Source organism: Microtus oregoni, unplaced genomic scaffold (genome assembly GCF_018167655.1).
Source record: "Microtus oregoni isolate MIOR12 unplaced genomic scaffold, Mior012 000001F_ref0000356, whole genome shotgun sequence".
NCBI classification, from domain to species: domain Eukaryota; kingdom Metazoa; phylum Chordata; class Mammalia; order Rodentia; family Cricetidae; genus Microtus; species Microtus oregoni.
In genome coordinates, this window is record NW_024543060.1 from 48,742,980 (window position 1) to 48,764,682 (window position 21,703).

General features: G+C 46.8%; 1 protein-coding gene across 3 annotated transcripts in view; it reads right to left on the reverse strand.

Moving 5' to 3' along the window:
- Abcc4 (ATP binding cassette subfamily C member 4) overlaps positions 1-21,703 on the reverse strand; it is a 203,061-nt gene that overhangs the window by 142,258 nt on the left and 39,100 nt on the right. For all 3 annotated transcript variants that reach the window (XM_041672868.1, XM_041672857.1, XM_041672877.1), the window contains exons 4-6: positions 16,467-16,691; positions 2,531-2,620; positions 816-979 (exon numbers count right to left, since the gene is read on the reverse strand). In XM_041672868.1, the coding sequence (XP_041528802.1) occupies positions 816-979; positions 2,531-2,620; positions 16,467-16,691 (479 nt within the window). The remainder of the gene's footprint in view (positions 1-815; positions 980-2,530; positions 2,621-16,466; positions 16,692-21,703) is intronic.

A 21,703-nucleotide genomic window follows, 5' to 3' on the forward strand; every position in this document is an offset into this window, starting at 1 on the left:
TGACCCCACCCTATGAGCTTGTGATTCAGTGGAAATACTGAGGTAAAAACAATTAAGTACATGCTCATATGTGAGAGCAGCCCCGTAACATCTGGATTGGGACAGTGAGTCGGCTCAGCTGGTAAGATCCCTTGCTGCCAAGCATGATGGTCTGAGTTCTAAACCCGGGATTGACATGGCAGAAGAAGAGAAAGACTTCGAGAAATTGCCTCGGACCTTTACACATGCTTAGGCACATGTGTACCCTCCTCGTAGACACATAACAGACAGACAGACAGACAGATACATACATACAAAGATGGATGATGGATGGATGGACAGATAGATGATAGCAAGGAAGGAAGGAAGGAAGGAAGGAAGATAGGTAATAAGTAAGTAGATGATAGACAGATAGATGATAGAAAGAAAGATAGATAAATGACAGAAAGATAGTAGAAAGAAAGAAAGAAAGAAAGATGATAGATAATAGAAAGATAGACACAGGCAGACAGACAGACAGACAGACAGACAGATGTAACAAGATATACAAAAATAAGATACTTGAATTTACTATTGCTGAATGTTTAACTAACATCACACATGTAAGTTAGAGTGAGGATACTCTTTAAGAGGCTACCCTGAAAAGCCCATTGGGAGCAGCCAGCCTAGGCCTTCACCTCTGCCTTTCAAGACCAGCCTTCAGGTCGTGGCTGGAGTATTCCCAGAATGAGTCTGCCTATGTAGAGCAGGCAAGCTAAGAAGTGTTTATCTTGTATCTGGGCAGCAGTCTCAGACAGGTGCATGTCCAAACATTTTCAGTCTGGCATTCCTCTTACCGCAGCGACGAGAACAGCTTCCCAATACAGCTTTGCAGAGGCAGAAGAATAACCAGAACAGCCATGCCAGCTAGGCAGGAGATGCCAATTTCCATCCAGAGAAGGACGGTTACAGCAATGGCCTGCAGCGGACCCGCCCACAGAAAGTGCAAGAAGATTGTTACCTGCGGATACAAAGCCAACATGTTCTTAGAACTGCCAATCAAACAAAACTGCCAATAAAACATGTCAAAAACTTTGTACTCAAAATAAAAAAAAAAAAGTGATCCCAGTGGTTTTAAAGCTGCTGAGGCCAAACTGCAAGTATCCTCTGCAGAAGAGGCAGCTCTGGCAAAACAGACAGTAGACCGTGGGCCCTGATATATATAGGGTGCCTTGAACTGCACCATCCCAGAAAGGATCCCAATGTTTTTCTCGCTCGTGTATGAGAGTAGCATTCCCCAGAAAGCTGTCTGCCACATAACTGAACCCCATCTCCCCCGGATCTCCCCAACACCTCAGAAAAGCCCGCACTATGGTGCCCACCACACGCTGCAGCCACTGCTTGTGTGTGGAAACCCTGAACAGGAGGACCAAGTTCCTAAGGCAGTGTATCTTGCTTATCCCCAACTCTAAGTGAAGTCTGTGAAAATCTGAAAAGGGGATGACTACAGTACAGATCAGAGGAGAATGTTCTAGGCCTTGTGACCAATGGATAAGTAGGTATAGAAAAATGGGCGTGGGGCGAGAACGTTGCAGTTTCTAGTTAGGGATCACCTATGTGGTATGACGTAGCAAAGTGTTCCTACGTGCCAGGTGCCCCGCGGAGAGGGTGGCACTGGACACTTCAACCCTCCACAACTTGGACCTCTAGGAAAGGAGAAAGACAATTGGCGGGCTGCTCTACGGCCATGTGGGTAAGGAGGGGTACAGTGTGGACAGTAACTCAGGACTATTAGTGCATTAACCAAGTCTGATTACAGGGGTGCAGCGGGCAACATCACAAAAACAAAACTGGACTCTGCAGCGTGAATTCTAATGGGTGTTAATAAAAACCCAGAGTCAGGTATTGGAAAGCTAAAAAATCAGAGAAGCAGAGCAGCCAGCCCCTCGTTGTTAGCTCTACCACATCCTCTGACAGAAGGGGGCAAGATCCTGTCTCTACAAGCCCTCAGACTGATCGACTTTTCTATGAAACCTTAGAATAAATCCTGAGCTCCTGTCTCCTCCCGCCTTATATTCCTCTCTCTGTCCAGTCATATTACTCCCTATCTCTACCTCCCTAGTGCCGGGATTAAAAGTATGTGACTCCCAAGTATTGGGATTAAAAGTGTGAGCCACCACCACTTGGCTCTGTTTCTCTTTTAGATTGGGTCAATCTAGTGTAGCCCAGGGTGGCCTTGAACTCACTGAATCCGTAGGTCTCTGCCTCTTGAGTACTAGGATTAAAGGTGTGTGCCACCATTGCCTGGCCTCTATGACTAACTAGTGTGGCTAACTCTGCACTCTGATCTTCAGGCAAGCTTTATTTGTTAAAGCACAAACAAAATATTGCCACAAGACTCTACAATATAAACACATCTTACTACATCTATGCTGCACACAGATGTGAGGTATAGTGTCAAAGTGCCTGTACTACATACTCTACAGAATCATAGTCTACACCAAAACCCTCACATTCCAGCAGGTTAAAGAGGAAAGAAATTAGGGTAGGAACTAACAGAGATGGAACCTACTTGGTCAAATTTGTTGACATCGTTGGACAGCAGGTTGACTATTTGGCCCGTGGTTGTCTTCCCCATGGCCACATTACTTAAACGAAGTGCCTGGAATAAATAGGCAAAGTGAAGAGTTGCATCCCATAAAGATACTCTATCCAGCACAGAAAACAGAAAAGTGTATGTTCACGGGGTCTCACGTGATGCTACTTGGAAATATTTTCAGCACCTGCACTTACTTTCGCATGTACCAATCCCAAATGCTGAAAATATACAGAATATTTTAAGAGAATTGGATTTTAATACCTAATTTCATTTTATTTTATTTTGTTATTTCAAGACAGGGATTTTCTACGTACCACTGGCTGTCCTGGAACTCACTATGTAAGCCAGGCTGACCTTGAACTCAGAGATCCACCTGCCTCTGCATCCCAAGTGCTGGGATTAAAGCACAGACAGTGTAGATATCTGATTCTAATAGTTCAAGTAAGAAGACAACCAGGCCTTGGCCCCAATGCCTGCAATCCCAGTGATCAGGAAGAAAGAGCTGGAAGGCTGAGTAAGAAACCAAACTGAGCTAGAAAGTCAGAGCTTCATGCACATACACACACACACACACACACACACACACACACGCAGCCTGAATCAATGAATGAATAAATAATAAAATGAGAAAACACATACTATACTCTAACCCTAAATTGCTCATAAAATAAGTCAGAACGACCGCATGCAGCTTGACTGACCATTCACAGACCCCGTGAGCAGAGAGCAACAGTCTGAGACACGCGGCAATCTGTGTGAAAAACAAGACCCACGAGTGTGCAGGGCTCCTTCGCACCCACCACATCTGTAGCTCAGGGAATGAAGGCCCAAGCTGTGGACGTTTGAACATGTGGGCTCTATCAGAAGTTACCAGAAGTTAACCGTAACTATGAGATCAATCCTAAAATTAGTGTTTTGTTCTTAAAACTTTGTCACACTACAGTTGGATGAGAAAAAAATACATAATCAGTGAGGAAGGCGGTTCACAAACACGACTGACAGACTTCTGGCCTCCGTCATGAAAGAGTAATTACTTGGTGCTGGTCTGTTGGCCTTGCCCTCCACTGTACAGCCACCAGGCTGGACAGCACAGGAAGCAGCTGTCCCCAGGCTCTGACCGCAGGCCCTGCAAGGACTGTGAGCCCTGAGGGAAGGAAACTCAGGAGTAGCTCAGGACTCACCTGGATTTCAGCCCAAGAGGAGCACGTTTCCCCCACCCAAGGCAAGAAGATGCCCACTGAGAGGGAGAAACGCCTGGAATTTGTGGGTCACAGCCACAGAGCAAAGGCCCAGAGTTTTCTGAGGGGAGTTGGCAAAGGCACTGTGCAGAAGCCTTGCCTGTCCAGGGGCAGGGCTGAGTGCCTGATTAGAGTCTGAGGTCAGCATGGCTTGGAAACGCCAGGGTCCTGCCCAGGCGGAGCATAGGCTTCTTCCTGACAGCCTCAGTCATTCAATAACGATGCCAGGAAGGCCGTGTATTGGTGATAAAGATCTGTCTAGAGAGTCAGCCAGGTCCTTGGACTGAGTTCAGAATGGAAATAGCTGCCCTACAGCTGAGATACACAGAGACAGACAAAACCATGCTGGTAGGACCAACCTCAGAAACAGAAACCAACACCAGGAAATCCAGACTCTTTACACCACGTCACTCCTGCCTCAACATGGTAGAGCGATTGTTACACAGGCAATCATAGGGTATCAATACAAAGAGACACATATCCAACTTGTGGAATTAGCAAAGAAATATAGAACAATAAATAGATAGATAATTGTAGGAGAGAAATGGACACCATCAAAAAGAAACAAGCAGAACTCTAGACTTGAAAATGTACAACATCTGAATTGTGTTTTAAAAAAAAATACTAACTAACATTAACAGCAGATCATTTCGACTGGTCCGTTTCCAGAGTAACTGATGTTTGGGGGGAGGCTACCTAAGGAGCTCTAACCTAGAGCCTCACATGTTAGGCAAGCTCTCTATGGTTGACTTGTGTTCCTAAACCTCCATTTTATTTGCTCTTTTGAGATAAGATCTCACTGAGTTGCCCCATCTGGCCTTGAACGTGCGACAGCTGCTTTAGCCTCCCATGAATCTGGTATGACAAGATTTATTTCTATAGTTTACCATGGGAAGATCAAACAAGGACCTGGGAGAGGAGGCAAGCGTGAAAGATAAGAACAAGCTCTCTGCGGGAGATTGCCATGTGGTCTAAGTTGGAGTCCTGAAGAACAGGTTAAAAAAAAAAATAAGAACTTCTGTCTGCAGGAATAGGAATGGAGAGGCCCTGAGCCTTGGCTCAATGATACAACACCTTCCTGTCCTGTTCAGGGCTTGGGTTAGATCTCAGCACTGGGAAGGAAGGGAGGGTGGAGGGAGGGAGGGAAGGAGGGAGGGAGGGAGGGAGGGAAAAGAAAGACTAGAATTCCCAATTTGCTCTGCACACCCAGGAACCTCAGTGACCATCAAGGAACAAAGCGGAAAGACCATGCTTAGAAGCTTGATGGCCATCCTTATGAGAAGCAGGACGTGGGCCCAGGAGACAGCTCAGTGGGCAGGCGCTCTCACTCCAAGATGAGGACCTGACCTCCATCGTGAGCACCCATGTGACAGAAGGGAAGAACCTACTCCAGCCATCCTCTGACCTCACACACACACGTGACTGATGGCACTTGCTGCTTGAAGTAACACGGAGACTTGTTAATTATGAAAGCTCCTAACTCATTCCTACAAGTTAAATTAACTCCTGTTTTTTAATCTATGCTCTTCCACAAGGCTCGTCACCTCACCTCTGTACTCGTCCTGCTTCCTCCGGGGCTGGCTGGAGATTCCACCTTTCTTCTTCCCAGAGTTCGCTCTCTGCCCAGATGTCCCGCCTATACCTCCTGCCTAGCTATTGGCCACTGAGCTTTTTATTACACCGCCATCACATCACAGTAATACATTTTCACACAGTCTTGCAGAGGAATAAGGTTCTGTTCCTGGGCTAACTCATAACCACCATCAATGCTAGCTCTAGGGGATGCAATGCCCTCTTTAGGCCTCTGAGGGCACTTGCATGTATGAGGTACCATAAAGACAAGTAGGCACACAGCTATACATATAAATAAAAATAATTTTTTTAAAAAAATTAAAAAGCAACAGTATCTCCCACTCATTTGATAAACTATTTTTCTTATCCGGATTATTTTCATCAGTAAATAGGAAACATAAAACCCGAAGATGCACATGTAACTACCACCATGTATCAGTTTGGGCAGGACAGAAACCCCGGTCCTCACCTCCATGGACGTGACTGGAAGAAGGAACATGCTTTCACCTTAGCAATCTGTGAGGATGAGTCTTGACTGACAGAATTATTTACGGAAACTGACAACCAGCTTGTTGTCTGTGCTAGATTGTCTACTTTAGGGCAACAGATGTGAGACACCCTCCACGTGAGTGGCACCATCCCATGGTCTGTGGCACACCCTCCACGTGAGTGGCACCATCCCATGGTCTGTGGCACACCCTCTACGTGAGTGGCACCATCCCATGGTCTGTGGCACACCCTCTACGTGAGTGGCACCATCCCATGGTCTGTGGTCCTGACTGCAGAAAAAGGAGAGAACTGACTGAGCTGGGACCCATCTCTCTGTCCCCTGAGTGGCAATGTACGTGACCATCATGATGGACCCCATGAGCAGAAGAGAACCTCCCTTCCACGGATCTCAGCATGTCTTCCCATCACGATGGACTCTGTGAGCAGAAGAGAACCCCCTTCCATGCACCACAGTGTGTCTTCCTATCCTGATGGACTGCGTGAGCTGCTCCCTTCCTACGCTGCTCTAGTTGGGCACTTGCTGCAGGACAAGGCACATAAGTGATAGAGAATCCAACCATCATCTCAACAGAAACCTCCTCAAAACTCCACACTAGTACTCCTGCTGGATCAGGGGTGCGAACTACTGGTCAAACTGCAGATTCGCTGCCAGTGTCAACAGCCCTCCGTGTGAGGTTACTCCCAAAGTGCCTGACGCCCGTGTGTGTGGATTCTCTCTTGTCCCTTGTTATCAGGTTGACAGCTGCCCTACAGACTGACATCACACTAATCTCCCATCACTTACTATTCCTTTGAGACAGCAGGTCAAGGCAGAGTGGAATAGCTCAGTGTAAACACCTTAGAGTTCATGACCCTACCCCAGGTGGTCAGATAATGTGGCATCCAGGTAAGTGAGGCACTACTGCAACAGGTGGGTACAAACTATGGTGAGCGTGCTCCTCTAGCTGAAGCAGAACGCCACCTGCATCCTTCCAACACCATTGGCTAGAGATGCTGAACGATGCGTTACACTTCTTCATGGTTGCACCTTCTAACAACGGTTGTGCTGCTTTTCAAAGAGAGAACCCAAGAACTAGCCAGTATCCTCCCGCAGTATGAACACAGTGGCTGCCCATGGTCAGCCTTGCTCCCTCTCACTCTGTAGAGGGAAACTGATTCAAGGAAATGAGAAAGTGCAAACAAAACCAACAGCTTGATGTTTTCCACAACCTAATAATCCAGCTGCCTTGGGGGTTTCCTTCTATTTTGTTTATTTTTAGATAAAAAGAAAACCTGTCCAGGCTACCAAACCTATCCTTGGAGGGTGTGATAGTCATCCACCCAATGGACCAACAGCTTCCCCTCCACTCCCCTTCTGTATCTCAAATGTTATCCAACAGGCCCAGAGTTGACTAGACAGGTCTGTCTGGCCCTGTACACACCATGTGAACCCATTTATCTCCATTTGAGGAGGACCCTGAGATCTGTGTTCTGAGATCACGCTAAGAGTAAAGCACACACAAAAACACAAGACAGTCAAATTCATCATAAGCCCCACACACCCTCACCTCACCCCCTGCAGGAAAGAAATTAGGCTCGCTCAAAGTCCAGAGTTGCTGAGGTTGATCTCTCTAAAGCCTTGGAAGGCCTAGTGTTTCTGTAGCTGGGGTCAGAGCATGGCCAACCAAGGCCAACAACCACTGGACGGTTGGTAAAGACAACAGACGCAAACACCGCATTTCAGGGGTCCTCAGGGGTCCTTGGTACTTGGAGACATTGTAGAAAACTTTATTATGAACTGAAAAGAGGTGCTATGATGAGTAAGAGTCGCCAGCCTAGAGCTCTAGGAGACCCACACCCCATAACCAGCTCTACGAATAATGCCACGGAAAAGCCTACGGCGTGCAATTCATTGGCGGTCTTCTCAAAGCAGGGTCACTTCCCTACAAGATAACTGAAAGACATCGCACAAAGCTCCTTCTGCCAGCAACTCCTTTGTCTGAAGAGAAGCCCCTCTGAGTGGGGGGGGAGAGAGAAAGAGGGACCACACCAGGGAGTGAAGCTAAGCTGATAGAAAACAGTGTGCAAAGCCCAAAGCAATAATGTCGGTGAGACCCAAACCATAGCCTGCCTCTCAGGGGAGGGACAAAAAGACAAACTTCTCAAATTCCTTTTATATTTTCCTGATTTGTCTCTAAAATATAAAACTAAAAAAAAAAAAACCTTACAATTTATATTCCAGAAAATGGCATATTCAATAGCAAAAATTTACATGCAAGCACCAAGTCCTTTACAACAGCTATACAGTAACTTTTGACTATGGAGTTATTTGGTTTTTTTTTTTCATTATGTGCCTTCATTCATGTCAAAAGAGCAAAGGGAAGAGCAATATGACATCTCCCGATGCATCACGGCATATAACGTTACTGAAAATTAATCAAAAGGAAAATACTGGGCCTGAGAGGTCGTTTAGCTTGACCTCCTAAGTTCAATCTCTGGGACCCAAAGATGGAAGGAAGAATATAGAATCCCAAAAATTGTCCTAACCTTCAAACATGCATTGTAGAGTGTGTGTGTGTGTGTGTGTGTGTGTGTGTATGCATGCACACTTGAATGTGTGCACATGTCTGAGCATACAATTTAAATTTTTAAAAAGTATTTTACAAATGCAATTTTACTTTTCATCCTAAGGTTGTATGTTTACCAAAGTATCAGCCTTGAGCAGGTGGCTGGTCACCAACCATGACAACACTGCAGATGTTTTAATATTGCAATATTAAATATCGCTCATTCCTTTTCCCCAACGCCACTTTTGAAGTTTTGAAGAGACCTGTGAGTATTAAATCCTTACATAGCATGCCTTCTGCCATGAGGAGGGGGAAAAAATACTTAAGGTCATGTAGTTTAAGGGATGTACAATGTACCAAATGTCTCAGAAGCATCAATTCTTGACTTTCTCCATGAAAAAAGAACAAGGCATGAGGAGAAAGGGGCCAGCACAGGTTGCCCACTGTGGGGAACATGGCCATTATCAAGTTCCTACTTCCAAATCCAACATTTCCCTATTCATTTGGCTGGAAAGGTAAGCAAATCAAGGAGCAGTTGTAAGCCACCATCTGCACCCTCCAAGAGATGGGGACAGAGACAATGACTCTACTCTGCTTATTACTAATAGGTCCCTGAGGGACTGCAGAGGAGACGGGCCATAAAAACAGCCAAGCTGATGCATTCTCAGAGCTGGAAGCAGACAGGGAAAGCGACGTTGTCACAATGATGACCTGGCTACTCTGTCATTTCCTTCACTGGAACTCAGAACTAGAGTCTCAATCTTGTCGTTTAAAGGGATGGAGACCAACTGTAAAAGGTGAAACACTGCAGGAGTCCACTTCAATGAGGTGTTCACAGTGGTGCAGTTTATAGAGCTAGAAATTGGGATGGTGGTTGCTGGGGACCAGGAGGTGATGGAAATGATAGTGTGATGGTTGCTGGGGACCAGGAAGGGATGGAAATGATAGGATGATGGTTGCTAGGGACCAGGAGGGGATGGAAATGATAGGATGATGGTTGCAGGGACCAGGAGGGGGTGGAATTGATAGGATGATGGTTGCTGGGGACCAGGAAGGGATGGAAATGATAGGATAATGGTTGCTGGGGACTAGAAGGGGATGGAAATGATAGGATGATGGTTGCTAGGGACCAAGAGAGGATGGAAATGATAGGATGATGGTTGCTAGGGACCAGGAGGGGATGGAATGATAGGATGATAGTTGCTAGGGACCAAGAGGGGATGGAAATGATAGGGTGGTGGTTGCTGGGGACTAGGAGGGGATAGAAATAATAGGATGATTGGTATGGGACAATGGTCTTGTACTTTGCAAAGATCTGTCACTTGTATTTTAATAAAATGCTGGTTGGTCAGTAGCCAGGCAAGAAGTATAGCTGGGGCAGTCAGGCAGGAAGTAGAGGCGGGGCAATGAGAACAGGAGAATTCTGGAAAGAGGAAAGGCTCAGTCTGAAGTCAGCATCCAGATGCAGAGGAAGAAAGATGAGAACATCTTACTGATAAAGGTACCAGGCCACGTGGCTAACACAGACAGGAATAATTGGCCAATTTAAGATGTAAGAATTAGTTAATAGGAAGCCAGAGTTAATAAGCCAACCAGTTCATAATTAATGTAGTAGACCCCTGTATTTCTTTTGGCTGAATGGCTGCGGGACCAGCGGGACAGAAACTTCTGTCAACAAATGATGGTTGCTAAGGACCAGGAGGGGATGGAAATGATAGGATAGTAGTTGCTAAGGACCAGGTAGGGATGGAAATGATAGGACAGTAGTTGCTAAGGACCAGGTGGGGATTGAAATAACAGTCGGTAATTAAGGCTACAGAGATTTGGTTGTGTGAGAGGAAATGGATTCCAGAAGCCATAGCAGTGGTGGCTACAGAATAAGGTGAGTGTAACTGGTATGGATGAACTGTATTTGGAATGACCCATTTCATGTTCCATGTATTATACCATGACTTCTAACTTCTATAGTTTAAATATTCTGAAAACAAACCAATTACTTTTCAAGACATCAAAGGAAAAAAAATACCCACTATAAACCCTAAACTAAAAAAAAAAACAGGAAGTGTTGGGAGCAGTGAGACCCCAGATCCTGAATTTCTTGTAAACAACTTGTTTTCCCCTGATCTGAGTGCCTACAGCTGCTCTGAGCACGAGTCCCTCAGGCGTTCCTGATGGCAGGAGAGTGGTTTCTGGTGGGTTTGGCTGGGGCGTGGCTATCTCTATATAATCTGCCCCTGAACACAGTAAAGGAGCATTCTTGGGGCTTTTGGTATCAGTGTTTAAAGGTCTGCGTGTCGGTCTGTCTCTGCATCTGTATTCTCAACCTCCAGCCCTTTGCGCGAAGCTCGCGAACTGGGTTCTAGCGCACAGAGCACAATCATGGGGGCGTGGTGTGCAGCAAGGAAGAGGCAAGGCGGTGGCGCACGCCTTTAATCCCAGCACTCAGGAGGCAGAGGCAGGCTGATCTTTGTGAGTTCAAGGCCAGCCTGGTCTACACGAGCTAGTTCCAGAACAGCCAGGACTGTTACACAAAGAAACCTTGTCATAAAAAAAAAAAAAAGAGGATAGAAATTCATTTCAGATCAGTTGAAGCAATTTTACTACGGAGACATCTGTAACATCATTCTGTGACTTCAGCATGTACACAGATAAAGTAATACAGAGTTCATATCATACTTTCCCTTTCAAAGAAGCCACATCTGTCCCCACATGACCCTCAACTCTCTACTCTCTGACATCCTCTATGACAACATGCCCCAAACATTCCCTGGGACACAAATCCAATATATACAGATTTATGAGACCTTTCCTTGTACTAATAGGAGGCCAAAGGTGGTCCCAGGGGCTATTTTATTAAACACACGTGACTCAAGATGAAACCCGTGGACTCTCTTCTAACACACGGCATCGCCCGCCCTCTGTCTGCTCAACAAAGAAGGTAAGAACTCTGCCCAACAGGTCGTGCCGCCATACTCTACCCTGACACAGACTTCCAGCTCAGCCTCGGCAGCTTGCAAACAGCCAGGTTATCAAAACCACATTGCAACGGCCACACCTCTGGCTCCACCATAAACAACAACAAAAGAGGGATGGTTGGTTGTGAGGCCAATGTTTGCAGATCAGAAAAACAGGCACTGTGCAGGCTGATCCCAGAGATAAAGGACTCATGTCTGGCATCCCACAATGCACAGGGCAGCACTGCCTCAGTGAAGAACATAACTATGAATAGACTCCTATGTTGAGTGCCAGGCCTCCAGCGAGTGACGTGTGCCCGCAATCCCATGGTGCCATCGACCGCTGAGGATACACCTGTAAGCACAGGCTACCACCATTGTGTGCTGGAAAGTTAAGATGAACATGCACGCAAGGCTTACGAGTATTATCTGGGTGATTTAAAAAACGCCCCCTTTAACAATTAAACGAGAACCTCTACAGGTAGGAGACAGCATCAGGGTAGGCTTAAAGATCCCCCCACAAGAATCCAATACCCAGCACAAGGGACCACTGAACTACATGCAGGACCCTCTCCCGGGTCACAAGACACCTCGCAGGGCCACTGAGTCACCTGACAACACAATGCAGCTGCCTGTCATGCCATTCCGGATGCTGAAGCAGTAATCTCCATTTGAAAAAATGACTCCGCACCTTGCTGATTTGGGTGTTCAACCACAGAAATTAGCTCTTTCTTAGTAGGTTGGAAGACTGACAGTTTGCCCCCATAAAACACCCACATCAAATGAAAGTTCATATTAGAAATAAAATAATAAATGATTTAGAAGAAAAATATTAAACTAGCACAAAGCTCCAGCTCGTTCTGGCAAATGTTAATACCGTGAGAACAGCAAGTCTGGCCGAGGTACCACTTACGATAAACACCACATGGATTCCCTCTGACAGTACCCTCAAGGTCCTCCCTACACAACCTCAGAAAGAAGGTCTAATTGCAGACCAACAGACAAAACATCAGGCCAAACCACATGCCACGCCTAGCTTTGAGAAGGCCAAAGTACCTGAAGATTGGCAGTTCCATGCTGTCTAAATATAAGGCAGTATAGTCCACACTGAACTACAATTAGTGTAAAAATAAAAACAAAATTAACTCTGATCTGAGAATAATGAATATAACTTCAGTCAATTGCCTTTTCCCAGTTCCCTGAGCAGGCCTACTACCTCAGCCAATCGCCTTTTCCGGTCACCTGAGCAGGCCCACTACCTCGGCCAATTGCCTTTTCTGGTCCCCTGAGCAGGCCCACTACCTCAGCCAATCGCCTTTTCTGGTCCCCTGAGCAGGTCCACTACCTCAGTCAATCACCTTTTCTGGTCCCCTGAGCAGGCCCACTACCTCAGCCAATCGCCATTTCCGGTCCCCTGAGCAGGCCCACTACCTCAGCCAATCACCTTTTCTGGTCCCCTGAGCAGGCCCACTACCTCAGTCAATCACCTTTTCCGGCCCCCTGAGCAGGCCTACTACCATATTTTCAATCCGCACCGGCACCATTAAATACATCTGGAAGCGGAAGTGTCTGCAGAGTTAACACCTTAGACAGAGCTCTGATGGCCTACAAGGGGACGCTGAAGCTAACACCTTAGCTGGAGCAGGAACAAGCTCCCTCCCACCATCCTTCCTTATGGAACTCTAAAGTCAGTGAGGACCAGCAGTTCTATGCAGAGCAGATCCTGCTGTGAGGAAGTCTGCTACCAGGAGCAACAAATTCTGCAATCAACAGCCTTAGCTTGGCTTGGTATTCAGAGCAAATCCACCTCTCAAAGCTCAGAAATCAGTCCCTGTTGCCCTGGTTCTGCAAACTGGACACAGTCAGAAAACCCACCCACAGTCTGGGCCAGAGATCTGAAGGGAGAAACTTTCTGTGCCTTGTGTATTTCATAATGAAAGTGCAGAACGTCAGTGTTGAGGCCATCATCCTGGATGTTCAAAGTGTGGACTTTCAGTTCTTTGCTAAGTTAAATCCCATAAAGCCCCTGAGCCAAGATTTGAGAGAGAGAGAGAGAGAGAGAGAGACAGAGAGAGAGACAGAGAGAGAGACAGAGAGAGAGAGAGACAGAGAGACAGAGAGAGAGCGCGACCCATACCTACAAGGCACTAGGGAAGGAGGGCTCTAGCTGCCTTCTGCTCATTCGCACCTTGACTAGCAGAGCCATCTTCATTCAACATGGCCCTCTCTCACACTGAAGCCAAAGAACCAACCCCAGGACACCTGAAGCTGGACAAGTCACCTTCTTCTGCATCCCAGCCAACTAGTAAAGAAAGGACACGGGTCTCTCGGTGGAGGTGGCAGAGACTCACTCCCCAAGTGAGCAAGTGCAGTGTTTCAACGCTAGTGCAACTTTATTAAAGCTGTGACAGTGAATAAGTGACAAGTCATCTCATCGTGTGTGTGTGTGTGTGTGTGTGTGTGTGTGTGTGTGTGTGTGTGATGCCTAAGCACACACATGTGGAGACCAGCAAGGCTCCTCGTGAATTTCTCCGCTTTATTTGTAGAGTCACGGTCTCTTGGTGAACCCAAAAGCTACCAATCTGACAGGTCTTACTAGGAAACTTGCCAAGAATTCTCCTGTCTCCGTCTCCTAAGTGCTAAGATTACACACAAGCCAGGCTTCCGTGCTACCTGGCCTTTATATGGGGTCTAGGATCTAAATTCTGGTCCTCATGCTTGCATATCAAACACTTCATCCACCAAGCCATCTCTCCAGACCAACAAGCCATTTTAATAGAAGATCCGTCTCACAAGGTCAATCAGTACCAAACTACAGTGATGAGTTTGATGATCGCTCCATTTATACCACCCAAACTGATTTCTCCTGGGACTACGAATTGACAATGGGGCCTGGGCATGTGCCGCAAACATCCGCAGAAGGGCCTTCCAGATGCTCACCGCAGACAGCTTCAGCCCCACAGAGCAGGCACACCTCCAGCACAAGGCAGGCCAGAGGAAATTCATCTTTCCCACGCTCCTAGAGTTTCAGGCTGAATCTCTGGACTTCACAGAAACACTTCTGGGATAACCATACCAACATATTAATACCTTAGGGAGTCGTTTACTTACAGTCAGGTAAGCCAATCTACCAAGCTGGATCGGATTCCCCAAAGGCCAGCTCCAAGTGTTAGCAGAGGAAATCGGAGGAAAGACAGGTGGAGTCACCTGCGCAAGAGCTCTGGTTACCTGAGCGGCACCTCACACCTGACTGGTGTGATTGTGGTGTCCATAGCACAGTGGTAACGAGAATTCCCAGGTACTGAGAGAACTGAGTGGCAGCTAGGAGGATTAAAACCTAGACAATCTGTAGGGAAATTTCCATATTCTCCTGCATGATAGACGAGGATGCCACAGACGTGATGACGGTGACGATGGTGATGATGAAGCCCCCTTGACTGCACCCCACAGACATGACTACCATTTCCACATCACACACAAAGAAAACATTGTATATGTAAGAGCCTAAAATAGATCCTAAGACGCCAGGCCGCCACGAACCACATAATCCCAAGATTAATAAACTGCTCAACGGAAGAGATGTGGGAGGTACTCTGTATTTGCTGGAGAGAATCCATGCAAGTTCCAGATAGACCATAAAAAAGGTAAACGATGGGGCAATTTCCATCATTTGATGTCATCGCCAAACGGCAACTCAACCCTGAAAAGTGAAGTAAGCAGTTGGAGAAATGTCTCAGCAATTAAGAACACTCATTGCTCCTGCAGAATGCCTGGGTCTTCAGGAATGAGGTGCTATGCATATAGCACGCGCGGGTGTGTGTATGTGTATATCTGTCTGTCTGTGTCTGTGTGGTCTGTGTCTATGTGTGTGTCTGTGTGTGTCTGTCTGTGTCTGTGTATATGCATTGTCTGTGTGTGTGTCTGTCTGTCTGTCTGTATATATGTGTATCTGTGTGTTTATCTGTGTCTCTGTGAGTATCTGTGTGTGTATGTGTATATGTGTCTCTGTGTGCGTATCTGTGTGTGTATCTGTGTGTAAGTGTGTGTGTCTCTGTGTATGTAGATACATGTAGGGAAAATAAAATACATAATATAAAAATGTCTTTCTTTGTTTAATGTAAAACAGGAAAGCAAGAGAGCATGGTAGATCGGCACGTGGCGCTGAGAGGGTTCTCCAGACCCTGACACCCCTCATCTGGCGGGTGCTGTTTCCTAGTGGCATGCTTCCTAACTGTTAGTCAGGGCAAACCAAGAAGAATGTGGCATTCCCCAACACAAAAGGCACTGAGCACATCACACCAGGTCCCATCATTAAACTTCAGCAGAAGCAAGATAAAACACATTCAAAAATCAGAGCGACAAGCAACAAGGAAACTAAAGTTTTCTCCAAAAATACTTTTTCTTAAGTTTAAGATAAATGTGTTATACCAAGACACACAACTATAATATGCCCTGTATTTAATATGGGTTTGGCTTACATTTCTCTTTACCTTGACAAAATTAACGTAATTAAACAATTGGTGTAAAAACAAACCTTCCTTTTTCAGAGACTCTTCTCTCCTGGGTTTAATACTGAGAACCCCATTTCCCTGACAATTTTTATATCAGTGAAGAATTTAGTAAACAGCACCAAAAAAGAACATTTCATAGATGCAGTTATGAGATTTATCTATGAAAACACTGAAAACCAATTCTGCATTTATCTTTTACCTAGATTCTCCATAAATTCACTATCTCATCTGGTATTATAAGTAACCACCATCTGATAGCAAGAGGAGGCTTCCATGTTCTTTTGGGAAAGTTTGCAGAATTAAAAATAATGGTGAAAATGATGATAATTATATTAATTTCTATAGCCCAATCCAAAGAGCAAGCTTCTCTAGTGTGGTTTAAACTGTTTTATGACTGGGTCTAGTCAGACAGTCTGAGAGGGCCTTGAACTTGTGACCTTCCTGCTTCAGCTTCCATGGCACTGGGAATATACACGCGTGCCACAACACCCAATTTATTTACATACATCTAATTTACAGAAGACCTCCTTCTGAGGCTTCAGGCGAAGCCCATCTTTGGCCAAGTCACCGTCACTTACCTTCTGGTAAATCATGTGGCACATGGCCACTCTCAGCTTCATCCCGGCGCACTGCACGTGGTAAAAGTACAGGTGGTGCAACACGGCCAGGAGGAGCGTGCACGCCGACAGGATCGCGGCGTAGCCATAAGCTGTATGCAGAGCCCCGGAGTCGCTGGGGTCATAGTTCTCAAAATACTCAATGAATTTCCCTAAAAGGACAGGCTGGACTACTCTGGTGGTCTCCTAAAAAAGAAAAAAAAAAGGCACTCATTAGAAATATAAACCACCAATTTTTCTCAACACAGCTTTACTTCCACGTGCCCCTCGCCCCGACCTAAGGCAGAGAAAACTGCTGCCATCATTACTACAGCAAACCTGAACTCAGAGCCACAAGCTCAAAGGCAGAAGCATGTTAATACACTGGGATTGGTCCAGGCAGATGCCCAATGCGTGCTAGAATCAACTTTAAAAGACACCTGGCAGGCTGCCAAATAAATGCTGGCTGAAAATGAGTAAGGAAAAAAATTAGTGGCCGAGGAGGAAAAGGGCTAGTAATCTGATTAAATACGGACATGCCAGCTCTTGGTCCGCCTTGCTTCCTATGGCCTCTCAATGCCCCACCCAGCCTAACAGGAAGTGACAGTGTGGTCCATTCACAAAAGGCATAAGCATGCTACCTCCTTCTGTTCCAGCCTTCTCCGCGAGGACATTTGTGAAAACACAGGACCAAAAAGAGAATGTTCCAATCTTCCTCAGCGCAGGCTCTGCAAATCCGTGCATCCCAGATTCTGCTGGGCATGTGGAAAAGCCGCAGTCTGCACAGTCCCCAGGGAGACTGTGTAATATGTCTCTATCCCCTAGACACTGAGGTGTGCCAGGGTTACTGCCACCTTTGCTGAGGTAGTCTGGGATTGAAAACTAAACATGGCGCAAACCGTGGTTTCAGCCTTACAGCACCAGGCACTGATTATAAGTCAAGATTAATAAACATCTATTCTCCGAGACAAAAACCAAAAGCCAATACCAATGACGTGAGAGGCTCTGGGGAAAGCCATCTTCTGACCAGCAAGGAAGAACTGGAGCCCTCATTACAAAACAGTTCCCTGACTCACAGGCCGCTCACACCCCTTAGCCCACATCCCCCCCCCCCCCGCCCCCCGCCAATCCTCACGGACCCCTCCCCCATGAGAGAAAACCAAACACTCCCTGCAAATCAAAGTCACCAAAAGTAAACACGGGGGCCCACACCACTTCCTCCTCAAGGACAAAAAGGCAGGCTTGGAAATCTTTCAGACACTTGACTCTGGGCAGCTTTTCCTTTCAGATAACACAGACGTGCAAACAGCTGAGAGTTTGCTTCGCATGACTATTTTCTGTCCATGAGAAGGGACAGGGAACGAGAAGGAGAATAATAGAAACATCTTCCCAACCACTGATCCCCAGTCAGGACATTTACAGGAGATGCCACGGTCTCTCAAACGGGCTGTGACCCCAAATCTGACCTCCCACTCTGTACGCACACACACACACACACATACACACACACACACACATACACACACACCACACACAACCACACTGCCTTCCACGAGGTCATGGACGTTCTGAGTATTATACAGAAGGACATGCTACTCAACGAACGCATACGATCAAGGCCCTCAGACTCCATGGACTCCGAGGCTCCCTGTCACTTCCGTCCCCAGTAATATCTTTGAAGAAGGACAGAGAATTAATTCAAGAGCACCTGACCCCATGATCACAATGGCTGCACAACATTTCCTAAGATGACCCTTGGGTTTCCCTGAGAATTGAGGGCACCGTGTTGTTCATATGGGGGACCTAGACCCTAGGACAAGCCAGGACAGCTGGGTCAACAGCACACTAACCTGGGCCCTGCACCTAGGAGCCCAGGGGCAACTCATACCACCCCAATTTGCCTGATACTCTGGACAAAGTCATGAAGTCTTTGTCACTTCCTCACAATTCTCCTGACAGGGAGCGAGCGAGCAAGAGAGCGATGGAATGGAAGACTTGGCAAATACAACAAAAGAGGTAACGAAGGGAAGGCAGGTCTCCACGTCCAAGCTGTGTGTTCCACAGCTAATAATCCCTTTATGTATATGGCCTCTTAATGAGTAACAGCTTGCGGTCAATACCTCCTCCCATGGACCTATCCTTCCTATCCCCAACCCTCACCTAGGAAGAAACAACGAAACAACTATAAAAATACCTATTCTCACGCTTTTAACTGAACCGAATTAAGCTTTCTGGGAACCTAGAAGGGAAGGTGAAAATGTAGCCGGGGATGTATTGATAACATGCTTATAATCCCAGAATTCAGAGGTGGAGGCAGGAAAATAGTTTGCAGCTGGCCTGTGTCAAAAATAGTCGTACCTTCATCTTAGATCCATTTTGTGCCCTACCAAAGAAGTTCCCTGCCCTTTGTCCCCCCACCCCAAAAAATGGCCAATCTCACGGTACTACCGGAGGGCAAAGAGATCCCTCAAGGCCCCAACAGCCAAAGTTCTGCCAGATAGCGGCCAACTTTCTGACTCCGCCCACCCTGCCACTTCCAAAGCTGAGTTAGACCCACACAGTCGCACTTCCCAGTCCTCCCACCCTCACTGAGACAGAAGATAAAATCACACCTACAAAAAGTGAATGTTTTAGGTAAGTTTACATTTTTGTGTTGAGACTTAGGCACAGCTATGAGACACAGTGGCACCAGGTCTGGGGCTAGACACTCCGGCACCTGAACCTCTGAGCCCCTGAAGGCAGCTACCTCCCAGTGGAGATTTGGTGCTCGGCCTCCACCACTGTTCTTTGCAGAGTAACTTACTACAGAGTTTGATGGGGCATTGTCCCCACTGGGCCTGGGGCCCCTTTCACGCTCCCTGAGGACCCAAGACTCTTCCTGCCTGGTTTCACAGTCCCTGATCTGTGTGATGGAAGCAAAGCAGAGGAAGCGAGAAAACTGTGAGAGAAAATGACGCTAAAGTAAAACCCACAAGCAGCAGTGCGCTGTGGGGGAAGCAGCGGGCAATGGACTGCAGAAAGGGTGGACCACGAGCACCAGGGAGCTGTGGGGAAAGCAGCAGGCAATGGACTGCAGAAAGGGCAGACAGGAGACAAGGGTTAGTGGAGGGAGACCAGAGACGGTGAGGTACGCAGCGGATCTGGGGAACGCATCACTACCAAGATCTCAAGAGATGCAGGAATTGGGATCTTCCACCCTGAACTGCACAGTGAGACCAGAGAAGGGGCAAGCATTTGTGGTATGTTGCATCCACTGAGGCCCAGATTCGGACTCCACAAAGTGTGTGGGGCCTGAGCTCCCCTACCAAAGGAGGACTCTGAAGGCGGGAACATCACTACTGTTTGTCTTGCCCCATCCCAGTGTCTGGTCTTAGCGCATGGTAGAAACGTGGTGTGGAAATTGCAGGTCCTTCTTTGGTGTCAGTCTGGAATGCTTCTATACAGCAAGAGCTGTATGAGAGAGTACGCAAGAACCCAGAACCTAGATGTAGGCTTCAAACCACTAAACAAAAGCACTCCGGCTGAACACAGCAGAGGAAAGTCAGCTCGGGAAACGCTGTGTTCAAAGGGAAAGATGATTCATAACTGGCTTTTAAAGTGACTTCCAGCCATCGAGACGGCTCATTGGGTAGCAGCGCTTGCCACGCAAGCACAGTGACCTGAGTTTGATCCCTGGAACCCACAGTGGAAGGAGAGAAGTGACTCAGTTGTTCTTTGACCTACACACACACACACACACACACACACACACACACACAAATATTTAAAAGGGCTTAACTAAAATACAATCACCTCATAAAGGAGCATGGAAACAGCAGAGAAGACAAGAGCAGCCTTCTTTAAAGATTATCTCTTTCCTGGGCCAACAAAAAGCTCCTTAGCCCCAGCAGGGAAGGTCAAAGGGCCACTCACAGCTTGAAAACTAATTGTAGAAGAAAAGAAGTAAGACGCTCTCTCGCTCTCTCGAGTTTTCTACACATACCACACCTCAGGGTAACCAAAACACTAAGCAGAGCAGACCTAGAGGTTGTAGGGAGATCACAGCTAACAAACAAGGGGGGAAATAATGGTCACGTCACCATGTTGCAGCCATCTCCCCTTAACCACGAGCATCCCCGACATCACACGGGGGAAACCAGCAAGCACACGCTAGGGTCCTCAGAGTGACAGCAGAGGGCACTGCAAAGTGGGGAGGAGCTCATACTGCACTTGCAGAAGGTCTGCGTTCAAGTCCGGCACCCAAGCCGGGAGGTTTACAGCCATCTATAACTCCTATGCCCTCTCCTGACGTCTGTTGGCCCTGTACTCATGCACAAACCCACATTCAGACATGTGCAGTATACGTAATTACAAGAAATGATATGTGGATGGGTGGATGGATGCATGCATGCATGTATGCCAGATACATTGGTGCTTACACTACTGATAATCTCAACTATTCAAGATGGTGAGGCCGGAAGAACAATTGAGACCAAACGCCCTAGTTACCCACACAGTAATCAAATTAATCGATAAAACGTAGGCTTAAAAAAAAAAAGAGAGAGAGAGGGAAATGAGCCCTGGCAAGGCACGCCGATGATATTAAAGCTGTAGTTAATGTGTCTGTGAACAACGGCACGATAGATAATCCTGCAGCCAAAAGCGCAACTGTTAAAGGTACAAACAGAAACATTTCCCAGATAAATGGTGTGATACCTGAGGACAGCTTCAAAGTGGAGTGAGCCGGGTCTGGATGACTCGTGTCTCAAGTTGACAGATTACTCAAATGTGGCTTACAGGCAGACAGGGGCTCCTGATTCTGGTCGAGTTTGGTGTTTCTAGAACGTCCTTAAGATTCTATGAAAGAAAACGTCCCCCTGAGCTTGGCCCTAGATGGCAAGCAATTACCAGAGTGGGGACTAACAAATTTTCCTCCTCCTATCGTCCCCCACAAGGAGTCCACACAGGGGAGTACAGGGGAGGGGAACAGAACATCTAAAAATCACACACTTTGCTTTAAAAGCCAGGTCTGTCGCTTGCGAGTCCCACGTGTGCCGTGTATTATAACCTCTTCTGAGCCTCCATCTACAACTGAGGGAATCTGCCATGTCTCCCTCAGAAGCATCCCGGAGATGACCAGACGATCCCACAGTGGGTGTGAGCTCTGACTGCTTTCTTTAGGTCACGGGAAGAGCCTGGCACACTCAGAGCTCTGGGGTTCACGAAATGTTAAAAAACTA